Raw genomic sequence first — 22637 nt, 5'->3', positions numbered from 1 at the left:
TGTGTGACCTTGGTACATCATGTAACCCTGGAGCCTCAGTTTCCTCATCTGTAAATGGGGGCTGATCATAGACCCAGACTCAGAACTGGATTAAATGAAAAGATGTATGTAAACACATCTGGCATGCAGCACTTAATAAGTGAGTTATTATTATTACTGTTTCTCCCCAGCCTGGCTGTGAACTCCTCCAGGACAGAGACAGGTCTTGTTCATGTTTGTTTTCCTGGGGCCTTGCCAAGCAAAGGGCCCTTCCCAGAGTTAACGCTTAGTAATAGTTTGCCAGTTGCAGCCATGATTCCTAGCTCCCAGACTCTTGCCCCCCCAACCCAGTCCATTCCCTTAGGAAGTCAGGGGTCCACGATTTCCTGATGGGAGATGTGGGAACCCTCATTCCCTGTTCCTTTTGTTTCCACTTGGAGGCACATCAGCTGCCAGAGTCTCTCAAAGTGGCAGCAAGGACACGGGACAATTCTTCATTGCAGAGGCTCATGGCAGGTTGTTTAGTACCCCCAATCCCTGCCCACTACCTGCCAATAGGAGCCCCCAGTCCTTGTGACCCAACAAAACTGCCTTCAACCCTCTCCAAAGCCCCCTAGGGGGCAAAGTTGCCTGGAGTGAAATCCAATGAGCTAGACTAGCTCTCAGGCCTCTCTCCCTTCCCCTCCCTTCTGTCTTTTTTGGGGGAGCTACAGAGAGTCCACTGTGGTCTTCCCCACTGCCCCCGTCAAGAGGGGCCTAACAGGTTCTGCTCTTGTGCCTGTGATGAATGGTATATCTGCTGAAATCAAGGAGAGAATTAGCAAACCCTTTGCACACAGATTGAAAGCCGCTTCAGTCATGAAGGGGACATTTTGAGCTCCAATTGCCTATCTTCTGTATCCATCTCTCAACTTGTCCTAAACTCACATGAGGACAAGCATCAGGACTTCTGGGTATCCCAAAACACACTCTCTCGCCTCCCCCTCCTCCCGGCAGCCAAAGCAGTCACAGTCACCTTCCTCTGGCCACCGTTCCCCCTAACAGAAGGGATTTTCATGGCTCAAGGATTCATATTGTCACTTTTCTTATTTACAAAAAGCAATAAACACACACATGATTCAGAGAGGCAGTGAGCCCTCAGCAAGCCTCTCCCTCACCCTGGGCTTTCACCCTAGTCTGGGACCACAGTGTCCACCCAGCAGGAAAGGGATCCAGCAAAAACTTTCCCTGTCTTTGCAACTTACAGACACAAGAGAATTGAGTAGGAGGTGAATTCAGGGTGGGATGATAGGGTAAAAAAGCAGGGATAGGAGGTAAGGGAGGGAAAGGATATACAGTTTTATAAATAACTAGACAAGGTCTGAGCATTTCTTTTGGGGGATAGGTGGGAAGAGAGTCTAGAGGTAGGAGCCTAAGTGGGAAAGGGAGAAATAGTGCTTGGGGCCTGAGTGAGGGATGATCTCTAAGCCTGGACTGGCCCCATCTTTAAAAATGAGTGGGTTACCCTAGATGGTGTCAAGAGCAACCTGCTTTTTCTGACACGGTAAGACCCTATAGGGTTCTAAGCCTGGGGGCTTTGAGACCAGAGCCCTGGAGGTTGGAAGGGATTGGTGGGCACCCCAGAAAGGTGGTGGATGCCCAAGCAGGCTATGTCTGATCCCCAGGCTGGTACTGGGGTTCTGTGGAGGTGAAGTAGTCCTCAAGGAAGGACTGCAGGTACTCGAAGGTAGGCCTCTCCTCTGGGTCCAGACGCCAGGTCTGCTCCATGGCTTCATACAGGGATACTGGGCAGCCTGGGGGGCATGACATGTGGTAGCCATGCTCTACCTGCTCCAACACTTCCCGGTTATTCATGCCTGGAGGGAGGGGCTCTGTCAGTCAGGGGGCCTAGCCCCTCCCAAAGAGGAAACCAGGAGGAAGCCCTTCCCTTGACGCCCCACCCTTCCACCTCCCCACCCCAGCAAACCTGGGTAGGGGACTCGGCCCTTGCTGATGAGTTCAGTGAGCAGGATCCCAAAGGACCACACATCTGACTTGATGGTAAATCTGCCAAAGAGAGCAGCCTCTGGAGCTGTCCACTTGATGGGGAACTTGGCCCCTGGAGAGATTGGGAGAGAAGGGGAAGTCATCGAGGAGGCCCCTAGGAACAGCTGGATTGAGAGAATGGCATGTTGGGGCGCCTGGCTGGCCCAGTCAGAAGAGCATGTGACGTCTGATCTTGGGGTCGTGAGTTCAAGCCCCATGTTGGCTGTAGAGATTACTGAAGTAAATAAACTTTCAAAAACTCACAACCCTGAGATCAACAGTTCCATGCTCTTCCGACCGACTGAGCCAGCCAGATGCCTCTGCCAGGCACTGTTTTAAAGTGATTTATAGGCATGAACTCATTTAACCTCGCAAAAACCCTGTGGGGTAGATACTATTATTATCCCCATTGTACAGATTGGGAAAAGGAGGCACTGACTCGTTAAGCAACTTCCCAGATCACATAGCTTATTATAAGTGGCTAGGATTCACTCCCAGACATTCTGGCTACAGAGTTCACACCATTACACTTTATTGTTTTTCCCTTGAGAATTATAGTAGTGCCTGGCATATAGTAGGTGCTTGATAAATATCTGTTGACTTACTTTTCTCTGAATACTTTCATTTTATATATGAGAAAAAAACAGCTCACAGAGGTTAGGTGACTTGCCCAAGGTCACTTGGCTAGTAAGTAGAGGAGCTGGGATTCAAACCTAGAGTTGCCTCTTCTACTACATCAGGATGGGAGTATCCCAGATGGTCTGGGAGTGGAGGGAATGGTTCCTGAATATGTGGAGCCCCGTGACAGCCCCTTGGTGCACTGGGGAGCTCTTGGAAGGTGAAGAGAGGAAGGGCACCTTGCTGGGGGTTGTACTCATCATCCTCAATGAGACGGGCCAGCCCAAAGTCAGCGATCTTGCACACCAGCCGTTCCCCAACAAGGATGTTGGCTGCCCTCAGGTCTCGGTGGATGTAGTTCATGCGTTCCATGTAGGCCATGCCCTCAGCCACCTAGGGGGGCCAAGGTATGGAGAAATGGGAACACCATGGCTTGTGTGAGAGATCACTTGAAAACCCCACTTTCCAGATGAGGAGACTGAGGCTCAGGGACGGGCAGTGCCCTGCCTCAGGTCGCACAGATGATCCAGTGAATGGGACTGTATGTACTTCCAGGGGGCAGGTGTTTGAGGGCACAGGGATTTGTAGAGGTTCATAGGAGGCCAGTCTGAAATAAAGGCTGGTGTCCCAGTTTACCTGGGCTCCCATGTCCACCAACTGGGGCAATGTCAAATCCTGGCCTTCCCGGTCCTTGAGGAACTCCAGCAAGCTACCTGAGGAAAGGAACTCAGAAAATCAGCAGCAAGACTACCCCCAGCTCCAGGCCAACCTTCCCTCGCTTGGCTCCGCCCCTACCCAGTTCCCATTGCACAGAGCTTGGCCCCGCCCCCTGTTGCCCGCCCTTGCCCAGGACTCGCTCTCACAGACACCCAGACTCTGCCCACAGCTCGTTTCTTCTCCTCCTCCGTCCCCCTAGACACGCCCCACTCAGACTGCGCCCCAGATCCTTCCCCATCACAGATTCGGTCTTCATTCGTCCAAGCCCCACCCACCAGCTGAACCGAGGCTCCGCCCCCAGCCCCCGCCTAGTCTAAACTTGGACCCGCCCCCACTCCCAGGACTCGCGTGGTTTCACTCATCCCGGCCTCCCTCTCGGACTCTGCTCCAAGTCCCCTGTCCCATCACAGATCGCCACTCAGGTCCCTCCCCCAGAGACGGCCATCTGAACTTCGCCCCAAGTCCCGCCCCCCAGACTCCGCCTCCTGACCCCGCCCCTCACCGTGGCACATGTACTCGGTCACGATGTAGATGGGCTCCTCCGACACCACCGCGTACAGCTGCACCAGCTTGTCGTGCCGCAGCATCTTCATGATCTGCGCCTCCGCCAGGAAGGCCTTCGGGGACATGGTTCCCGGCTTCAGGGTCTTCACCGCCACCTTCGTGCTGCCGTTCCACATGCCTGCCAGGTGGTCCCGGCTCGTCAGCGCCGGCTCCCCGATGTCCCAAGCCCTCGCCCCGCCCCCGGGACCTCCGTACCGAGCCACACGTCCCCGAAGCAGCCGGTGCCCAGGCGGCGCTCGAGCGCGATGGAGCTGCGGCTGATCTCCCAAGCGTCCTTGGCCAGGCCCATTGTCTGCGGCTTCATGGTGGTGCAGGCCACCTTGAGCAGTTGGCATAGCCCGTCGTTCACCTCTGAGGAGCAGGGGTTGGTGGTGGTGGTGGTGGGGGGGTGTTGAAGGTCGCAGGCAGGCCAGGACACCCCACACATTCCTCATCCCATCTCATGCACACACACAACGCCCCCCTCCCCCCACCTACCTCCCCCATCAGTGGAAAGAAACTAGGAACGGGTGAGGTCACAGGCTGGGGCAGAAGGCAACCTGACCCACTGAGTAGGTGAACATGTTGGTGCCCAGGGAAGGAGGTGGCACCCAGAGGGAGAGATGATCCCTGCAGGGACCTGTGTCCTTCCCACAGGAGGTGGCCTCCAGCTGGGCCTTCAAGGTTAAGGTGGGACCCTGACAGGTAGAAATGGAGTTCGGGATTCGAGACAAAGGTGTGGACATGAGGCCCTCACCCTTCCATGGACCTCACCTTTGGCCTAACTCACTGAAGCAGAAACTTGGGCATTGATTCCCAGCTTCCTCTCAACCCTACAGCCCATCCTCCAAGTCAGGTCTGTTGGGCCTCCTGCCCCGCTAGACATTAGGGGGCGCCCTTTGGCCGTCCACAGCCTCACACCTGTTTCCTCTGGAATCCGACGGGGCAGGATCCTGGGCTGGGAACCCAAACACTTGGTTCCAGTTCTGCCCCAGCCCTACAGCTTTGGGAGCCCCTTTCCCTCCCTGGGCCGAATTCTCAGCGGGTCGGCTCAGGGACCCAGAGCACACACCAGCCCCAGAAGCCAGCCCTCACCAGTGTAGTGCTGCACCAGCTGCTGCACCGAGTCGAACTGGGCCCGTGTGGTGATGTAGAAGCCACCCGTGTCCAGCTTGCGGACTTTGTAATGCTTCACGTGGTCGCCTCTGGCCTGGTCCCAATCCCGGATGGATAGGGAGTAGGCACCTGTGGGCAAGGGTCACCTGCAAGTCTGCTTTCCTCCTCGCTCTCCATCTTAGAGCCCGAGAAGCCCAAATGCCTGGGGACTCGGAACTTGGATGGCCACGCACCCCCTGAACCCAGTCCCAGTCGTATCTCTGGTCCTCCACCCCTGTCCCAGTCTGGGCCCGGGCCCTGACCCAAGCCCCTCACCACTGCCCCCAGCCCCACCCTGACAGCTGGGCCTCCCAGTTGCCCCTTCCCAGGCCCCCACCTTTGGTAGTCTCACTCTCACGAATAAGAAAGGCCCCCCGGGGGTTCCCTGGGGAGAGCAGCTGCCTCTCGGCATCCTTCCTCCCGATCTTTCCAAAGTACCACCTGTTGGGAAGGGCCAGCAAGAGTCAGAGACACGCAGTTCAACCCCCAACTCAGCCTCCTAGGGCAAACCACCTCACTAGCCAAGATTCAATCTCCTCACTCGCAAAACGGGGCTCCTACACCTGCTTCACAGCCTGATCATGAGAAGCACAGAGACGGGGAACGTAGAATGCTGGGCTCGAAGTTGGTGCCCAATAGGTTAGGCTTCTCCTCTCCACTCTCTGGGTTTCTCTTTGACTAAAATGGCTAAGACCCCAGTCGCTAGTGACCTCATCAGGGTGCTACCAAGTTCCTTAACGCATCTCACTACTGCTTCGTCCGTGGGCTCATTTTGTAGATGCGGAACCTGAGGCTCAGAGAGGGGAAGTGACCTTGTTGCAGGACTGGTTGATGAGGTCTACCTGAAATTCTTTGCTGCTCAGCCTAGTTCTTTTCCCACCACCCAGGCAATCTCTCAGATCCTTCTTCCCACAACCACCCCTACCCTGCGACTTCCAAACAACAGCCTTTCCTGCCTCTCTCCCCCTCTTTCTGACTGCTCCTGCCTGGCTCTGACTGCTGTTTTTCCTCCACTCTCTGAAATTTGGATGTTCTTACAAGTCTCGCCTTCAACCTCAGGTGTCAAGCGTTCCTGTTCTGTCTTGGATATTCTTCCTGGGACTGAACTGTGGCCTTAAATCCACTGTGAACGTACACTGGGGAGACCGAATGGCCCCGGAGGCACCACGGGAGACTCAGATGTCCTTTGATTACTAAATTGGCCAGTCTGGGGCGCCTGGGGGGGCTCAGTCGATTAAGGTTAAGCGTCTGCCTCCGACTCAGGTCATGATCCGGAGGGTCCTGGGATCAAGCCATGTGTCCCAGAGCCATGTGTCCCATGTGTCAGGCTTCCTGCTCAGTGGGGAGCCTGCTTCTCCCTCTCCCTCTCTGCCCCTCCTTCCCTCCAAGCCGCCCTCCCCTTCCCTTATGCATGTGTGCGCTCTTCCTCTCTCTCTCTCTCTCTCTCTCTGCCCTTCCCCACCATGGGTGTGTGCGTGTGCGCTCTCTCTCTCAAATAAATAAAATCTTTTAAATAAATAAATAAATAAATAAAGCGGCCAGTCCACACCTGGGTACTAGGCACAGTTTGGGGAACAGGGAAGGCATTGGCAAGTGGAGGGGTGTCCAAGCGGGTAGGCAGGATGGGGAAAGAGGAACTATTGAAGGACTGTGTAGACAGGACACACTCCCCAAGTTTTTTCAAAGCCCTGCCCCCACCCATACCCATGATAGTAATTACTTCCTTAATAGTTAACTTAATAATAGCAGTGCTTATTTTATGTCATGCGCTGCTTTAATACATATTATATTCATTTAGTTCTTTTTTTTTTTTTTGAAGATTATTTATTTATTTATTTGACAGAGAAAGAGAGAGCCACAAGCAGGGGGAGCAGCAGAAGGAGAGGGAGAAGCAGACTCCCTGCGGAGCAGGGAGCCCAACATGGGGCTCGATCCCAGGATCCTGGGATCATGACCTGAGCCGAAGGCAGATGTTTAACCGACTGAGCCACCCAGGTGCCTCGGTATTTATTTAGTTCTTATAACAATGTTGTGAGGTAGGTCCTATTATTAACTCCCACTACACAGATGAGGAAATGGAGATATCTAGTGGTTAAGCAACTTGCCCAAGGCCACACACTCTTAAGCTATGTTGCCAGAATAGGAACACAAGTTGTCTGCTCAAGGGCCTGCACTCTTAACCACAACACTGCTCTTAACCATGACATGGCAGTGAGTGCCTCTCAGGGCTCGTGACACTACCTCTAAGTTGTGGATGCAAGCTTGAACCCCCCATACCTCCCACCTTCTGCATCATCACCCTTTCTCTCCTCCATGACTCCTACCACTTTTCCTGGATGAAGGCCTCACCCACTCTGAGCTCAGGACCCCAACCACTCCCCTCTGCTCAGGGACACCTCTCCCCTACCAACCCGCCCCTACCTGCAGCCTCTCCATCCCACCAACCTCTACATATGCCCCCATTTCTTCCTTCCCCCCCAAAAAAACTGTTCTAAGCCCTAACTTGCCATCAACATTCTGCTATATCTCTCACCTTCCCTTCACTTGAAAAAGCACTTCACACTTGGGTCTCCACTTCCTCACCTCCTACTCCCTCCCAGGCTCTGCTGTCTGGCCCCCACCCCCACCCTCATACAGAGAGATCACTCACCAAGGTCACCCCTATTGCCAAATCCAGTGGCAGCCTCTGACACTCCCTTTCTAGTTTCCTGCAACCTCTCCTCCACCCGCCTCTTGGCTGTTCTGACTTGGCTTGGCCTGGTTTTCCAACAGCAACTTCTCCTTCGAGGCAGCTTTCTCCAAAGGTGGGTCCTAGGGCCAATCAATCTCTTTCTCACTCTCCTCCCCTTCCTTCACCCTCCCATGCAGCTTTAATTGTCACCTCCACTCTGGAGAGTCCCAGATTTCCACCCCAGCCCAGTGGTATCCTCTGCAAGAGCCACAGCAAACAAAGAGCCTTAGTGCCAACTAGGAAAAGTTGCCCCTTCCTCTGGGCTAATTCAGTGGCCTCGCTTGGCCTGGGTTGGGCCCCTCTCATACAAAGTACAGCCTAATCCAATTGTTGGCAGTGTCTTCTACCTGGGTGTTCCTCTCTGCGAACCTCAACCCAACAAGTCCCCCCACCAGAACCCAGATACCTATACCTTCTCCTGTGTTTCCCACTTTAGCAAATGGCACCGTCACCCACTCAGTTCCTCAAGAAGACTTTGGGTCACCCTTGATTCCTCCCACACCCCAAACACAATGGCAAATTAGTCACCACGTCCTGGTGACTCCTACTCTGCAGTCTCTACAATCTTTTCTTTTCCCATACATGTATGTATATGTGCACATAGATTAAAAAGTTTTTTTTATGAGCCTCAGTTTTCTCATCTGTAAAGTGGGGACAACAATAATATCAATAGTGTGACTATGAGAATTAAATGACTCAAGGTGGGTAAAGTCCCCGTCGTCATATCTCAGGTTATAATGGTACACCATGAATGATAATTCCCTGTCTCCTTAACAGAATTAATTCTTTTTTTTTTTTAAGATTTTATTTATTTATTTGAGAGAGAGTGTGTGTGTGCCAGTGGGGGGAGGGGCAGAGGAAGAGGGACAAGCAGACTCTGCTCAGCTCAGAGCCAGATGCAGGGCTCTATCCCAGGACCCTGAGATCATGACCTGAGCTGAAATCAAGAGTCGGATGCTGGGCACTTCAGTGGCTCAGTCGGTTGGGTGTCCAACTCTTGGTTTCCGCTGGGGTCATGGGATCGGGCTCTGCGCTCCGTGGAGAATCTGCTTCTCTCTCTCTCTCTCTCTGCCCCTCCTCTGCTCATGTTCTCTCTCTCTAAAATAAATAAAAGAATCTTAAAAAAAAAAAAAGAGTCTGATGCATAACTGATTGAGCCACTCAGGCGCCTCTTTAACAGAATTAATTCTAAGTAATATCCCCTTGCATTTGTTTAGCATTTTACAATTTTTTAATAGCTCATTATGCTGTTGTTATCGCTGAGAGTCAATATGTATAATGCTTTGCAAGTGCAGCCAGACTATCTGGGTTCAAATACCAACTCCACCTACTTACTAGCCATGTGAACTTGGGTAGGATATTTAACTTCTCTGTGCCTCACTTGCCTCATTCATAAAGCAGGATAATATTAGTTCCTAACTCTGTTAATACACAGAAAGCACTTTGAATAGTGCCCAGAACATAGGACGTGCTACATAAATATTTACTGTCATAAACATCATTATTCTCTTCTCTTATTCTCACAATGACCTCACAGAAATATAGGTAAGAAGATAGGCTGAGTGGGGCTGTGACTCAGAGGTGGCCTTGGACTCCAGGGTCCTGTCCTGTCCTTAGGGATAGCCATCTCCCACCCCCTACTCACTCTTCGGCCTGGATGGAGTCCACAGGGGCCACGTAGTTGCTGGGAATGTAGCCAGTTTGTCCGGAGCTGAGAGACCGGGCTTCCCACCAGTCACCCTCACTGCAGACACAGGACACAGGGAGTCAATGGCAGCCCAGCCCCCTGGAGCACTGGGGCCAGGCAGGGCCATGCGAAGGGTCAGGTGGAGCCTGCCAGCCCCTCACCTTAGACACACACACACACACACACCCCAGGGCTTTTGTCTGTTCTGCTCTCAGCCACTGAAGCTACCCCAGGAGAATTTTCCCTGCAGAAGCAACATGTCTGGGGATGTGTGGGCCTCTTGGCTTTGATCTATGGCTCCTCAGCTGGGCTGGGATTTGGGTGGGCAGCGGACAGCTAACTCAGTTACTTCCCCACTGAAATCCTCCCATACCACCAGTGACTATATATTGCCTTCTGGATAAAATCTAGATTCTTCAACATGGCTTAAAAAACCCTGCAGAATCCGTTTCCACTTGCCTCTCTAGCTTCTGCTCTCTCCATTCTACACCTCACACTTTATGATCCACCTAGACTGAATGACCACTTGGTGGTTTCCGGAAGTCACATTTATTCTCATTCTCACTCTCTCTTCCTCTTTTCTCACCTCTTCTTTCAACATCTATTGATTTTTTCTAGTCTCACCTTAGAAGTCACCTCCTCCGGGAAGCCTGCCTTGATCACTAGCCTCGAGACCATATTTAGTGTTCTTTCTGGGCCCATATGTCCTCATGCTCCCCCTACATAGTAATGATTACTCAGAATTGTTACTGTCCTGTATCTGTGTCCCCAGCTAGGCTGGAGCTTTCTGAGGGACCAGGTAAGATTCCTCTCTGGGTCCTGCTACCAGCCCCGGCCATGTCCTGAGCCGGGTGGCCTGGTTACTTACGTGTTGTTCAGGATGTGGAACTTCTCACCCTTGGTGAAGGTGAGGTCATCCTCTGTCCGGGCCTCATAGTCATACAGGGCGATGAACAGGGTCACCCCAGTCCCTGCAGAGTCAGGGCTACTCAGCGGAGTAGGGCATGGGGCAGGGGGTTCCAAGGGACCTGCACACTGCGCCCCCCCCCCCAGTCCTGTTCCCCAGCCAGGCTCTGTGCCTCCCCACGGCTGCAGTGCCTGGCTCCCAATGGCCTTTGGAGTCCAGTGGAGTTCTGATTTGGGCTTCGCAGCTTGGCTTCCCATGGATTCAGGGCATATGGTTTCCAGCCCATCCCTCACACCCTGGGGAGTCCCCAAGTTACCCATTCCTCCTCTTCCTCGCCAAGACTTCCCACTTGGGCCTGTCATCAGGGTCCCTCTCTCAGATGGGAACAGAGCTGTCTTCCCCTCAGACCGGGATTTCTGAGGTAGGGCTGTACATTCTCCCTCAGACTGGGCTCTGAAAGTCGGTATCTCCCACGTCATAGTGGAGCCTCCTAAAGATGTCTCCCTTTCCCCCAGGTTCTCCCAGGGGCCAGGCAGTGCCCGCCTCCAGCCCACTAGACTCACCGGAGATGCTCCTGATGGCGCCCCCATCAAGGAAGGCATGGCTGGTGGACTGAGTGGGGAAGTTGTAGTTGGGGATATGGGCCAAGGAGGACCCAGTCCGGGCCTGAGTAGGGTCAGGGCCATAGCAGTCTACAGCCCCACTGCCCCTGAAGTCCCTTTCCAGGCCAACATCCTCCTTGAGCCCCGGCTCCAACTTCTTGCAGAACACACAGCCCATTCCAGGCGCCCTGCTACAGAACGGGGTATGGCTCACTCTGGGGCCCCTGCCACATAGGCCCCCCACGTACACGTGCACAAACACACTCACGCAGGCATGCAGATGCCCTCTCGGGGTCCTCCCCGGTGAAGGGTAAAGGTGAGGCAAGGCTACCTTTGGGTCTCCCTCCCAGCGGCTGCCATATGTTTGCAGAGAAAATGTATACCCTTCGTGGGCTGGTTTTCTGCCTTGGGATGCTGCTGTGTTTATTGATAATCTATTTTTGCCTCCTCTTGCTTCAATACGTTGTGTTTTTGTGACTTCTTCAGAGGCTTGCATATGCGTGTCTTTTGTGTGTCTCTAAGTATTTGTGAGTTTGCCTGTGGGTGTGTCTGTGTGTGCAGCCTCCCGTGAATGTCTGTGTGTCTGTGTGAGTATGAGTGTGGGTACATGTCTCCGTGCATGTGATGGCCCTGCGTGTGTTCGTGTCTTTCTGTGGAAGTGTGTATGTGTGTTCCTGTGTGTGTGTGTGTGTGTGTGTGGATCTCTGTGCGAGTAGGTGCCTCTGTGTCGGTGTGTATGACCACGTGCATAGCCCCGTGTGGGTGCATACGCGCCTGTCTGTGTGTGTGTCTCTGCGTGAGTATGCGTGACTGTCTGTGTGTGTGTGTCTCCCTCTGTGTCCGTGCATGTCTAGGTACCGAGACATGTTTGCGTGTGAGTGTGTGTGAGGGCTCTTTGTGTCTGCACCTGAAGAGTCCCTGCAGAAGGGGATCAAGGCCATTTCCTGTTGTGGGTCCAGCCTCTGGCCTCTCAAGCTGTCTCTCTGTGGCTCCCCCATCTGTTACCTAGCAACAGGGCTCTTGGAGGAGGAGGGGGCTGTGATGAGTTGTGGGGCTCAGGAAGGCCACCTCACCCCCTTTCCTGGCCCTGAAAGCCCTCCGTCCCCACTCTCCCCACTCACCCTTCAGGCCCCTACTCCTGGGTCAGCAGGGCTGCGGCATGGTCCTTGGGGGGGGCCCGAGACCTGAGGGCGAGAGAGAAGGACATGGAAGATGAAGCCTCAGCCAAGGTTCCTGCAAGCCAGCTGTCAGCTTCTGCCCTCTTCAGGAAGCCAGGCCTGGGCTCGGTCCCAGCATGACTTCTGCCTCCATTTTCCTTCCCACCGCCCCTGGCGAACTTACACATCTACCGTCGCACAGGACACACCACCCACACCAACTCTCTCACTCATATCCACCTGACACACCAACTCACCAACACACACCAGCACACTAACACAAACAAACTCTCACACAAGCCCAAGCTCAGATGCACAGGCACACACACGCACGCATACGTAGGCACACGCGCTGCCTCTGAGGGTGACAGACTCCTACTCAGATACTTATCTTTTTGTGTTAGACCCACCGCTTTCACTGGATTTCTATCAAGCCATGCCCAGCTCACTCACAGGCCCCCTCCCCCCCAGTCACCGGCTCCTAAAAGCGAGCCTTCCTCTGCATACTGCCTCTGCTCCCACCCCGGGCTCCGTAAGCCCCCGCAGCCCCAGGGTTACGGCTGGTGGCAAGGTGAAGGTGGACACCTACCTCCAGAGCTCGCTCCTATCCCCACACCAGGTAAAGCCCCAGGTCAGAAGCCAGGGCCACCAGGATCCCTTGGGGAGCCTCCACGCGAGCCGAGACTTTCCTGAAAGCTATGTCCTCTGAGCAACAGGGCAGGCAGATCATTGAGCAAGGCCCCACCAGAAACTCTGCCATTGCAACACTTAGAGAGGAACTGCTGGGGAGAGGGTTTCTTAAGATGTGAGAGGAATGGAGAGTGGTAGGGTGGGGCCAACCCAGTGAACCCTGATTTCCCCCAGAGGGGCTAAGGACCCTTGTGACAGGTGTCCCCGCCTTGCCTTTCTTGACACCCAAGTCCAGTTCCCTTATGGACGTCCTCCTCTTCTCTCTGGGTCCTGCTCCTCCTACTGAGTATACTCACCTCTTCCAGGAAGCCTTCCTGGCTCCAACCAGATCCAGCTGCCTAGCCGATGGCTCTGTCACATCAGTGCCCTGACCTCTACTCTAGACCCACCAGCCCCTCTCGCTCGTCACTGTAACTGTTCTCTGGTGTGTGTAGGGGAGTGACACCCATCTGGTGAACGGCGAGGCGGGCTGTGGTGAGAGCCCTAAAATAGCCTATGTTCACTAAGCCATTGCTCTGATCTTCACCTCGGGACCCCTCCCCTGGGGTGCAACCACTGTGTCTGAAAGGCTCCAAGACGCTGAGGGCTGGTCAGGGCCAGGGAGAGGATTCAGGTGGAGGTGGGGGGCACCCAGGACGCAGGGCACGAAGGGATTTCAGGCACCGAGGGGACCGATGGGGGTAAGATGAAAACAAAGGTTACAGGGTGAGAATGGAGGTCTTCTCACGGGAAGACACCGACCCATCGCGACCGGCACACAGGGCCTACACCCAGATGCACACAGCCCTCCTGACACATTCTGGGACGCACACATTACCTCAGCTACACACAGCTCCTCTCTAGACAGACATCTTCAAGGATAGCCACATCCGCACACACGGACGCCCCCGGCCCTCACCCACCTACACACACACGTGCACACACGCACCACCTCTCCACGAGAACAGTATAGACAGGATTTATAGCGCTCACTAGGTGCCAGCCACTGCATTAAACACTTGACATACACGACTGCATTTTATTCTCATAACAACACTCTGACGTATTACCATTATTGATAAGGCAACTGAGGCACGACGAGTTTTAGAGACCAGCCCGAGGTCACACACATGATGAATCCTGACATTTGGCTCCAGAATCTGAGCCACTTCTCTCCATCTTCTGGTCACAGACACGGATAATTACAGCCATTCCTGCCAGCACTCACAGAGGTCCAGAGCCCCCAGACGGACACACCGAGATATACAGAGCCCTCTCCCAAGTCACAGACCCACACAGAGCACCCCTCTAAAAGAGACACAGATTTGTACAACCTCTTGGGTCCCCACATCGATACAAGGTTGCCACTTCCAAAAATACCCAGATAAATATCACCACAACATTTTTATTTTTTTTCAATTCTTTTTTTCAAGTAGGCTTTAGGCTCAACGTGGGGCTCGAACTCACAACCCCAAGATCAAGAGTCGCATGCTCCACCGACTGAGCCACCCAGGCAACACCCCAACCACAACATTTTTAAGTCAGCCTAATGGGAGTCCCAAATTCTGCATGTTTGGAATGGGGTTGGGGTGGGGGGGTTCAGAAACGGTGAGCCTCTGAGGAGGAGGCCGAGGGTTCTGTGGGCTGAGGAAGAGCCCGGGCAGGGCGGACAGTGTGGGGAACAGGCAGTGGGGAGCAGCTCTCAGGACTTGGCACTCCCCAGCCTGCTGGGGACCAAAGTCCAGGGCTAGGCAAGGCTGTCTGGGCACCAGTATGCTGAAGAGGTTGGGGAGATGTGGGGTGAGGGGGTGGGGCACAGGGTCTGGCATCTGCATGGTCCAAGGCATTGGTGGGGGGGCACGCTGGATGTGACCACACTCATGCGGCTTTGTCAGAGGAAAGAAAGAGATGGGAGAGACAGAGAATGAGAAGGCAGAGACAGAGAGACAGAGACTGAGAGACACAGAGAGACAAAGAGCAACCCAGTGTGGTGTGCTGGCATACTGACTCTCAAAGGGAAAAAAAAAAGGCCCTGAGTTGTAGCATTTGCTGATTTCCGTTGTATAAATATTCCCACCATGGCTGATTTCAAGTAACCGAGGTGACTTCTTGAACACTGCGCTCGGAAGAGATTCACACAATCAGCTCCCCAGAGCCAGCTCCAGCAGCTCGCTGCCAGGAAGGAATAAAAAGAAAGAGACAAACAGAGACAGAAATGAGAAACAGAAAGACAACAGAGATACAGAGACCGAAAAAGAGAAAGGTAGAAATTAAGAGAAACTCGGGGAACTAAAGAGTCAAAGGCAGAGGAGAAAAGGCAGAAGCAGCAGGTTGGGTCCTCTGTGCTCAGGCATCTGCAGACAGATAGCCCCTAGGACTCTCCTTCCCCGTCCACCTCAGATCCTAAGTGGTGCCACCAACTCTGTGGACAGTGATTTGACTTCCTAGAAGTCTGGGTGGCAATAACTATTAGTCTAAAATTTCTAATTTATTAAATACTTAGTGCCTGGCATTGTGCCAAGCAATTGCCATCCATGATCTCATTTAGTTACCCCAGGAAGTAGCTTTTATTACTACCCATCTTTTACAGATAAGCAAACTGAGTCGCAGAGATCACACAGCAAGGGGAGGCTTAAACACCATCCCAATCCATTTGGCTCCAATCCCACTCTAAGCACTGTTCTATTTTGCAGCCCTAGCAGAAGCAATAATGTGTGTCCCTTCAAGAGCACCTACAACGTGCCAGGCCCTGTGCTACATGCTCTCAGTCCCCCTTACAGCCCAGAGAGGGGAGGCCACCAGCAGTCTGGTCACTGCAGGGACCCGGGTCTGTTCATGCCTCTTAAACATCTGGTTGATAGGAGTTAGAGTTAGCTTCCAGAGCCTCATCTGTGTCAAGTTCAGGTTGTAGGTAGTAGAGCTGAGGTCCACCCTGGACCAGGGTGCTCCTGACTTCAACATCTCCCTCTGTGTGGCCCTCCCCAGCTCTGTTCTTTTACTTTTTTTTTTTTTAAGTAAGCTCTATGCCCCAGACGGGACTTGAACTCATGACTCCCAGATCAAGAGTCGCATGCTCTACCGACTGAGCCAGCCACGCACCCCTATTCTTTATATGACACTATTAGCTCTGGGACCCTGGATGAATGATATCAGCCCTCCGAGCCTCAGTTTTTGCATCTGTACCTTCAGTGCAGCTGCTGGGAAGGCTCGAAAAGACGTGCCTCTTACCCAGTGAACAGTGGCCAAATGAGGCTGAAGACCGTAAGCAGCAAAGCACCAGGACCATTAATTCAGGTCCAGAGTTCGGTTCACACCGTGCCTGTGCTCTTCAGAGCCCACGCAGGAGGTCACGCTGTCCCTGACGAGTATACGTCATATTTCCAGCCCACGGCCAAGTGAACATACCACCCCTGCCATATGGCAGCGGGCCACTCAGCGGGGAGTCTGCCTCCGGCTTAGCCCTGCTCCTCAACATAGGAGCCCCAGGGCCACCCATCCTTTCTTGAGGTCCACACTTCCCGAAGCCATGTCAGGGCTTTGATGTAGACCCAGGATGTCCTGTGCCTCCTAACCCCTGCCAAGTATCTGTGGGACCTGGAGACAGATTTAAGCTGAATTCTACACGGCCTGACAACTAGCTTGGGGAAGTCGGTTCACCTCTCTCTGAGCTGTAGCTTCTTTGCCTAGAAAATAGGAATATAAATCTCTACCTCATGGGGTTGCTTCTGAGCATCAAATGTGAAAGCACCAGGCACACAGGTGGTGCTCAGTGAACTTTCACTTCCGCTCCCTTCCCTTGAGGAAGGCCCCTCCGCGGCCCAGGGAGGGGGAGCGGCAGGGCGGAGAAGAGAAGCTCCCAGGGTGAGGTGGGAGTGCTGAGCTTGTTCAGTTGCCTGGGGGATTTCAGAAAGAGGGAACTGGGACTTTGGCAGCAGCAGAAAACCACCATCCTGCAAGAGTTCCGGCTACTCTTGAGGGCTCTGCGCTGCCCAGGGGCAGGGCCCAAGTCTCAGCCGCACTGCGCCCCATGCCCTCATGGAGACCGGAGCCCTCTGACTGAAGGCTTCCATCCCCTCACCCAGAGGCCCTCCGCCCCTCACTGAACTCCAGTGTCTCTTACTAACCCCCAACTCTTTCATGGAGGCCTCGCCTCTCACTGAACCTCTAACCATCCCACACCATTCTTTCTTGAGGCCTTATAACACCCCACCCCTAACACCCAGGGCCTAAGAAGACATACCCCAGTCTGATTATACCACTTGTGGGCCAGGTGTGGTGGGGGCATGTGAGGGAGGGGCCTTAATCTTTGCCACACTAGCTTTATCCCCCACAGGATTCCTGAAGGTGTCAGCTGAATTTTCTCCACTTGTGTGGGTAAAGGTGGTTTCTTATCTGTTGCTGAGAAGTCACCCACCAGCTTCTAAGGGTCTGTAGGTATTCAAGATTTTGAGGAGATGGGAGCCATGGGTGGTCCAGGGGAGCTGAGGGAATAGGAGTCTAGATTCTAGTGCGGCCAGACAGGAAGTCTCCTCCCCTGGTTCCACCTTATATCAGCCCAAATCCTCAAACCAGGTGGTCTGCTGGTCTGCTTGGTGCACAAAGGGCCCCGGCTTCTCCTTCCCCAGCTCTGGGGTCCCCCTACCCAGCCTCCCAAGGTCTGGCCACTTCCTTTGCCACATTAGCTCCAGGTGGCTGTAGAGAACACCCAAACACCCACACATATGCTCACAGGCTCATGCTTATTCACTCAAAGCCCAAACCAAACTCACAAACACTCTGACACCTCACTCACAGCTTCAGGCCGACTGGGTTCATGCAGCCCATGACTGCCACACCTCCCACAGTTTGCCAGCCACCCACTCCCCTATCCACAAGGCTACAAGGGGTCTAGTAGGGATGAGGAGGGAACTCGGGCCTCAGCTCTGGCTACTTCTTTCATCACATCGGGGACAAGATGCTCTGGATTCCGAGTCCCTACTTTGGCTCCGTCAGTCCTTGACTGCTGAACCTCCCTCTTCCTATCTGTGAAGGGAGAACAGAGCCCTGCTCTCCCACTACCATCACAGATGGAAGGATACCGAAAGAGTCAGGGGTCACTGGGTGTGGTACCACAGGGGTTGGGGACAGACCTCAAACCTGCCAACTTTCCCAGTACGGGACTTCAACAGATCTACAAACATTTATTTATTAGATGTCACTCGTGTGCTGGCCCTGGAGGCCCTGACAGGCTTTCTGTACCCCCTCCATGCTTTTGAGAAGGCGAAGGAAAGGATCCCCCCTAGGTCAGTAATAACTCTTAACCCTCCAGGACACTGCAAAAACTGCTTTCTAAACACCTGATTCTGGGGATTTGGGATGGGGTGGGGGGATGGGGGCTGAGTACGGTCAAAGGTAATTTCCCCCCAAATTCAAATGAGGAAAATGAGGCCCAGAGAAGCCCTGTAACTTGTCTATAAAGTCACACAGCAATCAAGGGCCCAGCCTGGCTAAGTCCCTGCGACTGCAGATCCTCACGCCAGGATGCCTGAACCGAGCATCATTGCCTTACCCTTCTGTCCAGAAACCTGCCCTGACTGAGGACCCAAAATGGGGGCGGACGGGGTACCAAAGGGGGCTGCGTGGGCAACGCGCCCAACAGCAGCGAAGCGTGAAGCGCGGGGCTCTGCCTCTCCACCCTCTGGTTGCTACGAGACAGCCTCTCCGGGCAACTGCGGTCAAAAGCAGGATTTCCGTCGGGGCTGCCAGCAATTCCCGGATCCCAGGGGGAACGTGGACCGAGACCGCCACTGGGGGCGGGAAGGGGGCACCCAGAGAGGCCCATCCCTGCTGAGGGCGGGGACTTCCCCAGGAAGCCGGGACCCACGCCTCCAGCGCCTTGGAGGAGTCCCCTCGCCATCCGGGACCCGCCCACCAGCGCGGGGGCGGGCGCGTTAGGGGGCTGCGATTTTGGCAGCCTCCCCGCCCCACCAGACCCCCGGAATTGTGCCCCACATGCTGCATCCTCCAGAAATGGTTCTCCTTGACCTCCTCCAGCCAACTCCCTCACCTGGTCCTCTCAGCCCCACCCCCACACCTAGTTCCCCTCTTCCAGAACGCTCAGCTTCTCCCCAGACCCTCCCTTTCAATGTCCCCTCAGTTTATTCCCCAGCCCCTTTGGGAGGGTCTCCTTAGTCCCTCTCCCCTGACTCAGCCCCCTTCCCAAATTCTATTAATGTCACTCTACAGGTTCCCTCCGTTTTTTCCTACCAGACCTTTTTAGGGGGTCCCTTTAATCTGCTTTCCTCATATTCCTTCAGCCCCCCTCCCCAGATTTTATCCGTTTCCTTCTCCAGGTCTCCTAACTTCGCCTCTTGAGGTCCTTTTCGGGGGTGAGGTCCCTCCTCCTCCAGTTCAGCCTCCCCCCCTTCCCCCCCCGCCAGCCCCAGCCGTCCCACCGGGGCGCGGGCGGGCCGGAGGCGGGGCGCCGCGCGGCCGGTCCGGCCCCACCTGACGGCCGCCTACCTGGTCCCCGGGGAGGCCGCCTCGGACGGACCCCAGGCGAGCCGACCCGGCTCCCAGCAGCCGCGAGTGCAGACGTTGTGGGGGACGGGGGGGCGGAACTGGGGAGCTGCCGGCCTCTGACCGCCGCCCGCTCTGGGCCGGGAGGAGGAAGCCGCCTCGGACTTCTCTTATTGAAGCCCTGCGGCGGCGGCGGCGGCGGGGAAAACTCACAGTCACGCCCCAGCCCCAAGCCGGCTGCCCGAGGGGGGAGGGGCCCCTCAGATCCCGGGCCCGCCCGCTCCCCCTTCCAGCCTCCCCCGGGCGACGGGGGGTTGGGCTCTCCCAGCCCTCCCCCTGCACCCCAGCGCCTGCCCCAGACCTGAGCCCCCAGGGCAGCCTTCCCAAAGGTCCCCTCCGAAGGGGCAGGTTCCTCAGCCCCAGAAGCACCTGCTGTTTTAGACTGGGTGGATTTCAGGTTAAGAAGCAACTTTTCTCGGGCGCCTGGGTGGCTCAGTTGGTTAAGCGACTGCCTTCGGCTCAGGTCATGATCCTGGAGTCCCGGGATCGAGTCCCGCATCGGGCTCCCTGCTCGGCGGGGAGTCTGCTTCTCCCTCTGCCCCTCCTCCCTCTCATGCTCTCTGTCTCTCATTCTCTGTCTCAAAAAAATAAAAAATAAAATCTTAAAAAAAAAAAAAAAAGAAGCAACTTTTCTCTGTCACTGAAGCGCATCCCCCACCCCCTTTTCGCAGCTGGGAATACTGAGGACCAGATGCGGGCAGGCCTTACCCAAGTTCTCCACAGCCCATGGACTTCAGATGGCTGTCACCAGAACCACTGCGCGGAGCCAGTTACCTTGCCTTGCCTCCCTCAGGAGCCGGACAAGTAGGGGCACAGGGATGTAGGACGGTGCAGAGCAGCGCGGGACCCTTCTCTCAGGAGCTTGCTTTTCAGAGGAAGCAGGTCTCAGGCCACACTGAGGAAGGGGAAGCATGACAGCCACCCCCCGCCACACACACCCCCAAGATTTAGAGAAACTGAGTGTCATCCTTTAGCACAGTTCCAGCCTATGGGACTAGGAGGGCTCCCTGACACATCCCCCCCCCCCCCACATACCTGGGGTTAAATCCTACCTCCCACCACTGTTACTTCTTCAGCTTTAAATCAAGGACCAGGGGAACCCTCCTCCTCTGGGGAGGAGGAGATGTGTGTGTGGGAGGGCTGTTTGGTGGAGAAGTATGTGTATTGGGATATGATGGGAAGGCAGGGAGGGTGTGTGAGCACAGGTGTGTGTGTGTGTGTGTGTGTTTGTGTGTGTGTGTGTGATTTTAGGCAATGAAATCGATGACTGCAATTTTGTAATCAACAATTGGGACACATTTTGCAGGCACATGTGTTTCTATGTATGAGCAGGGATGTGTGTGAATGTCTGTGTGTGTGTGTGAGCGTGTGAGTGCGCACGCGTGTGCATGCATGCTCAGGTATGTCCCAATGTGGTTGTGGGATGTAGGTAAGAATGTTTTCTCTTAGGAAAATGGAAGGAGGGATGGGGAGGAAGATGCAGAGGAGGAGGTAGAGGTGCAGGGACTTGGGAATGGTGGCCTCACCTTAGCTGGGTGGCATCGCAGCCACCAGTAAGCACTCCCTAACTGGCTATTGGTCCACAGGTTCAATGAACAAACAAATATTTATCATTGCCTGTCAGGTGCCAGGCTTAGGGGACACAGAGATTAATGAGACTGGTCCCTGTCCCTAAGGGATCCCCCAATCTACCAATCTCTCTCTGTCATCCTTTAAGTTCTGGCTCCTCAGGAGGCCTTCCCTGACTGCCACCCCCATCCCCAGCAGAGTACTCAGCACCTTCTACCTGGTGACCCCTGGTTCCTGGGTTTTCCTTGAGGGCAAGGACTGACTCGGACTCTTGTCAATGCTCCCAGCACCCAGAGTCATACTGGCCCAGAGAAGCACGTTCTCTGGGCATAGGAATGCATGAATCAATCAAGGAACAAAGGAACTAACAGGTGAACAAATGAAAGCCCAATGAATAAATAATTGAAGGTAAGACGTAAAGAATGAATGAAAAAAATTCAAGAATCAATGACCGAATGAGCAAATGAATGGAAGAACAAAACTGCTTATACTTTTATTATTTTTTTAAAAAGATTTTATTTGGGGCGCCTGGGTGGCTCAGTCGGTTAAGCGGCTGCCTTTGGCTCAGGTCATGATCCCAGGGTCCTGGGATCCAGCCCCGCATCAGGCTCCTTGCTCAGGGGAGAGCCTGCTTCTCCCTCTCCCTCTGCCTGCCTGCTGCTCCCCCTGCTTGTGCTCTCTATCTCTCTCTGTGTGTCAAATAAATAAATAAAATCTTTAAAAAAAATAAAAAGATTTTATTTATTTATTTATTTATTTGAAAGAGTGAGTGAGAGAGAGAGAGCATGGGTGGGGGAAGGTTAGGGAGGGGGAGCAGCTGGTTTCCTCGCTGAGCAGGGAGCACGATGGGATTGGGGGGGCTTGGTCCCAGGACCCTGAAATCATGATCTGAGCCAAAGGCAGCCGCTTAACTGACTGAGCCACCCAGGTGCCCCGCTTATTCTTTTAAAATACAAATTGGGGGGCGCCTTAATGGCTCAGTCGTTAAGCATCTGCCTTCGGCTCAGGTCATGATCCCAGGGTCCTGGGATTGAGCCCCGCATTGGACTCCCTGCTCAGCAGGAAGCCTGCTTCTCCCTCTCCCACTCCCCCTGCTTGTGTTCCCTCTCTCGCTGTGTCTCTCTCTGTCAAATAAATAAATTAAAAAATCTTAAAAAAAAATACAAATTGGGCCACATAAGTTCCTCACTTAAAATTCTCCAATGGCTTATCTTCCAGTTTGCTTGGAATAATAAACATAAAATAAAAGGCAATAAGAATAAAGAATAATAAAACTCAAGTGCCTTGTCATGGCCTCCTGGGCCTTGTGTGCCTTGTCCCTGTCTCCCTCTCTGGTCCCACTTGGGCCATCTTCCTCCTCAGCTACACTGGAATCCTTCTCAGTTCCCAAAAAAACATTGAATTTTGCCTCAGGGCCTTCTCACATGCTGTTCCTTCTTCCTAGGACACAATTCTTGCTTTTCACAGTACTGGCTCCTGTGTATCTTTGACCTGAAGTGCCTCCTCCTCAGAGAAGCCTTCCTTGACCACCTGATCTGAAGAGTTCCCCTCATTTTTTTTTTAAGATTTTATTTATTTATTTGACAGAGAGATAGAGAGCACAAGTAGGCAGAGAGGCAGGCAGAAGGAGAGGGAGAAGCAGGCTTCCTGCGGAGCAGGGATCATGACCTGAGCTGAAGGCAGCCGCTTAACCAACTGAGCCATCCAGGCACCCCAGGTC

General features: G+C 54.0%; 1 protein-coding gene across 5 annotated transcripts; it reads right to left on the bottom strand.

Moving 5' to 3' along the window:
* Window positions 1–1046: 1046 nt before the first annotated feature.
* Window positions 1047–19458, bottom strand: FGR (FGR proto-oncogene, Src family tyrosine kinase). 5 transcript variants are annotated; one of them, XM_035019365.1, is made up of 13 exons: window positions 19292–19458; window positions 12086–12148; window positions 10926–11155; window positions 10324–10426; window positions 9414–9512; window positions 5375–5478; window positions 4978–5127; window positions 4099–4254; window positions 3842–4021; window positions 3259–3335; window positions 2862–3015; window positions 1946–2077; window positions 1047–1835 (listed from the first exon to the last, which is right to left on the bottom strand). In XM_035019365.1, the coding sequence occupies exons 3-13, from the start codon at window positions 11140–11142 to the stop codon at window positions 1627–1629; spliced, it is 1581 nt and encodes a 526-aa protein (XP_034875256.1). In that variant the 5' UTR covers window positions 11143–11155; window positions 12086–12148; window positions 19292–19458; the 3' UTR covers window positions 1047–1626. The 5 variants fall into 5 exon arrangements, with proteins under 5 accessions (XP_034875256.1, XP_034875258.1, XP_034875259.1 ...); XM_035019367.1 differs by having other exon boundaries at window positions 10926–11152; window positions 19292–19435; XM_035019368.1 differs by lacking the exon at window positions 19292–19458 and adding an exon at window positions 12711–12916 and having other exon boundaries at window positions 10926–11152.
* Window positions 19459–22637: the final 3179 nt, after the last annotated feature.

This window comes from Mirounga leonina, unplaced genomic scaffold (assembly GCF_011800145.1).
Source record: "Mirounga leonina isolate KUSES-001 unplaced genomic scaffold, KU_Mleo_1.0 Mir_173, whole genome shotgun sequence".
In the NCBI taxonomy this organism is placed as follows: Eukaryota; Metazoa; Chordata; class Mammalia; order Carnivora; family Phocidae; genus Mirounga; species Mirounga leonina.
This window is presented reverse-complemented; position numbering and strand designations above follow the sequence as displayed.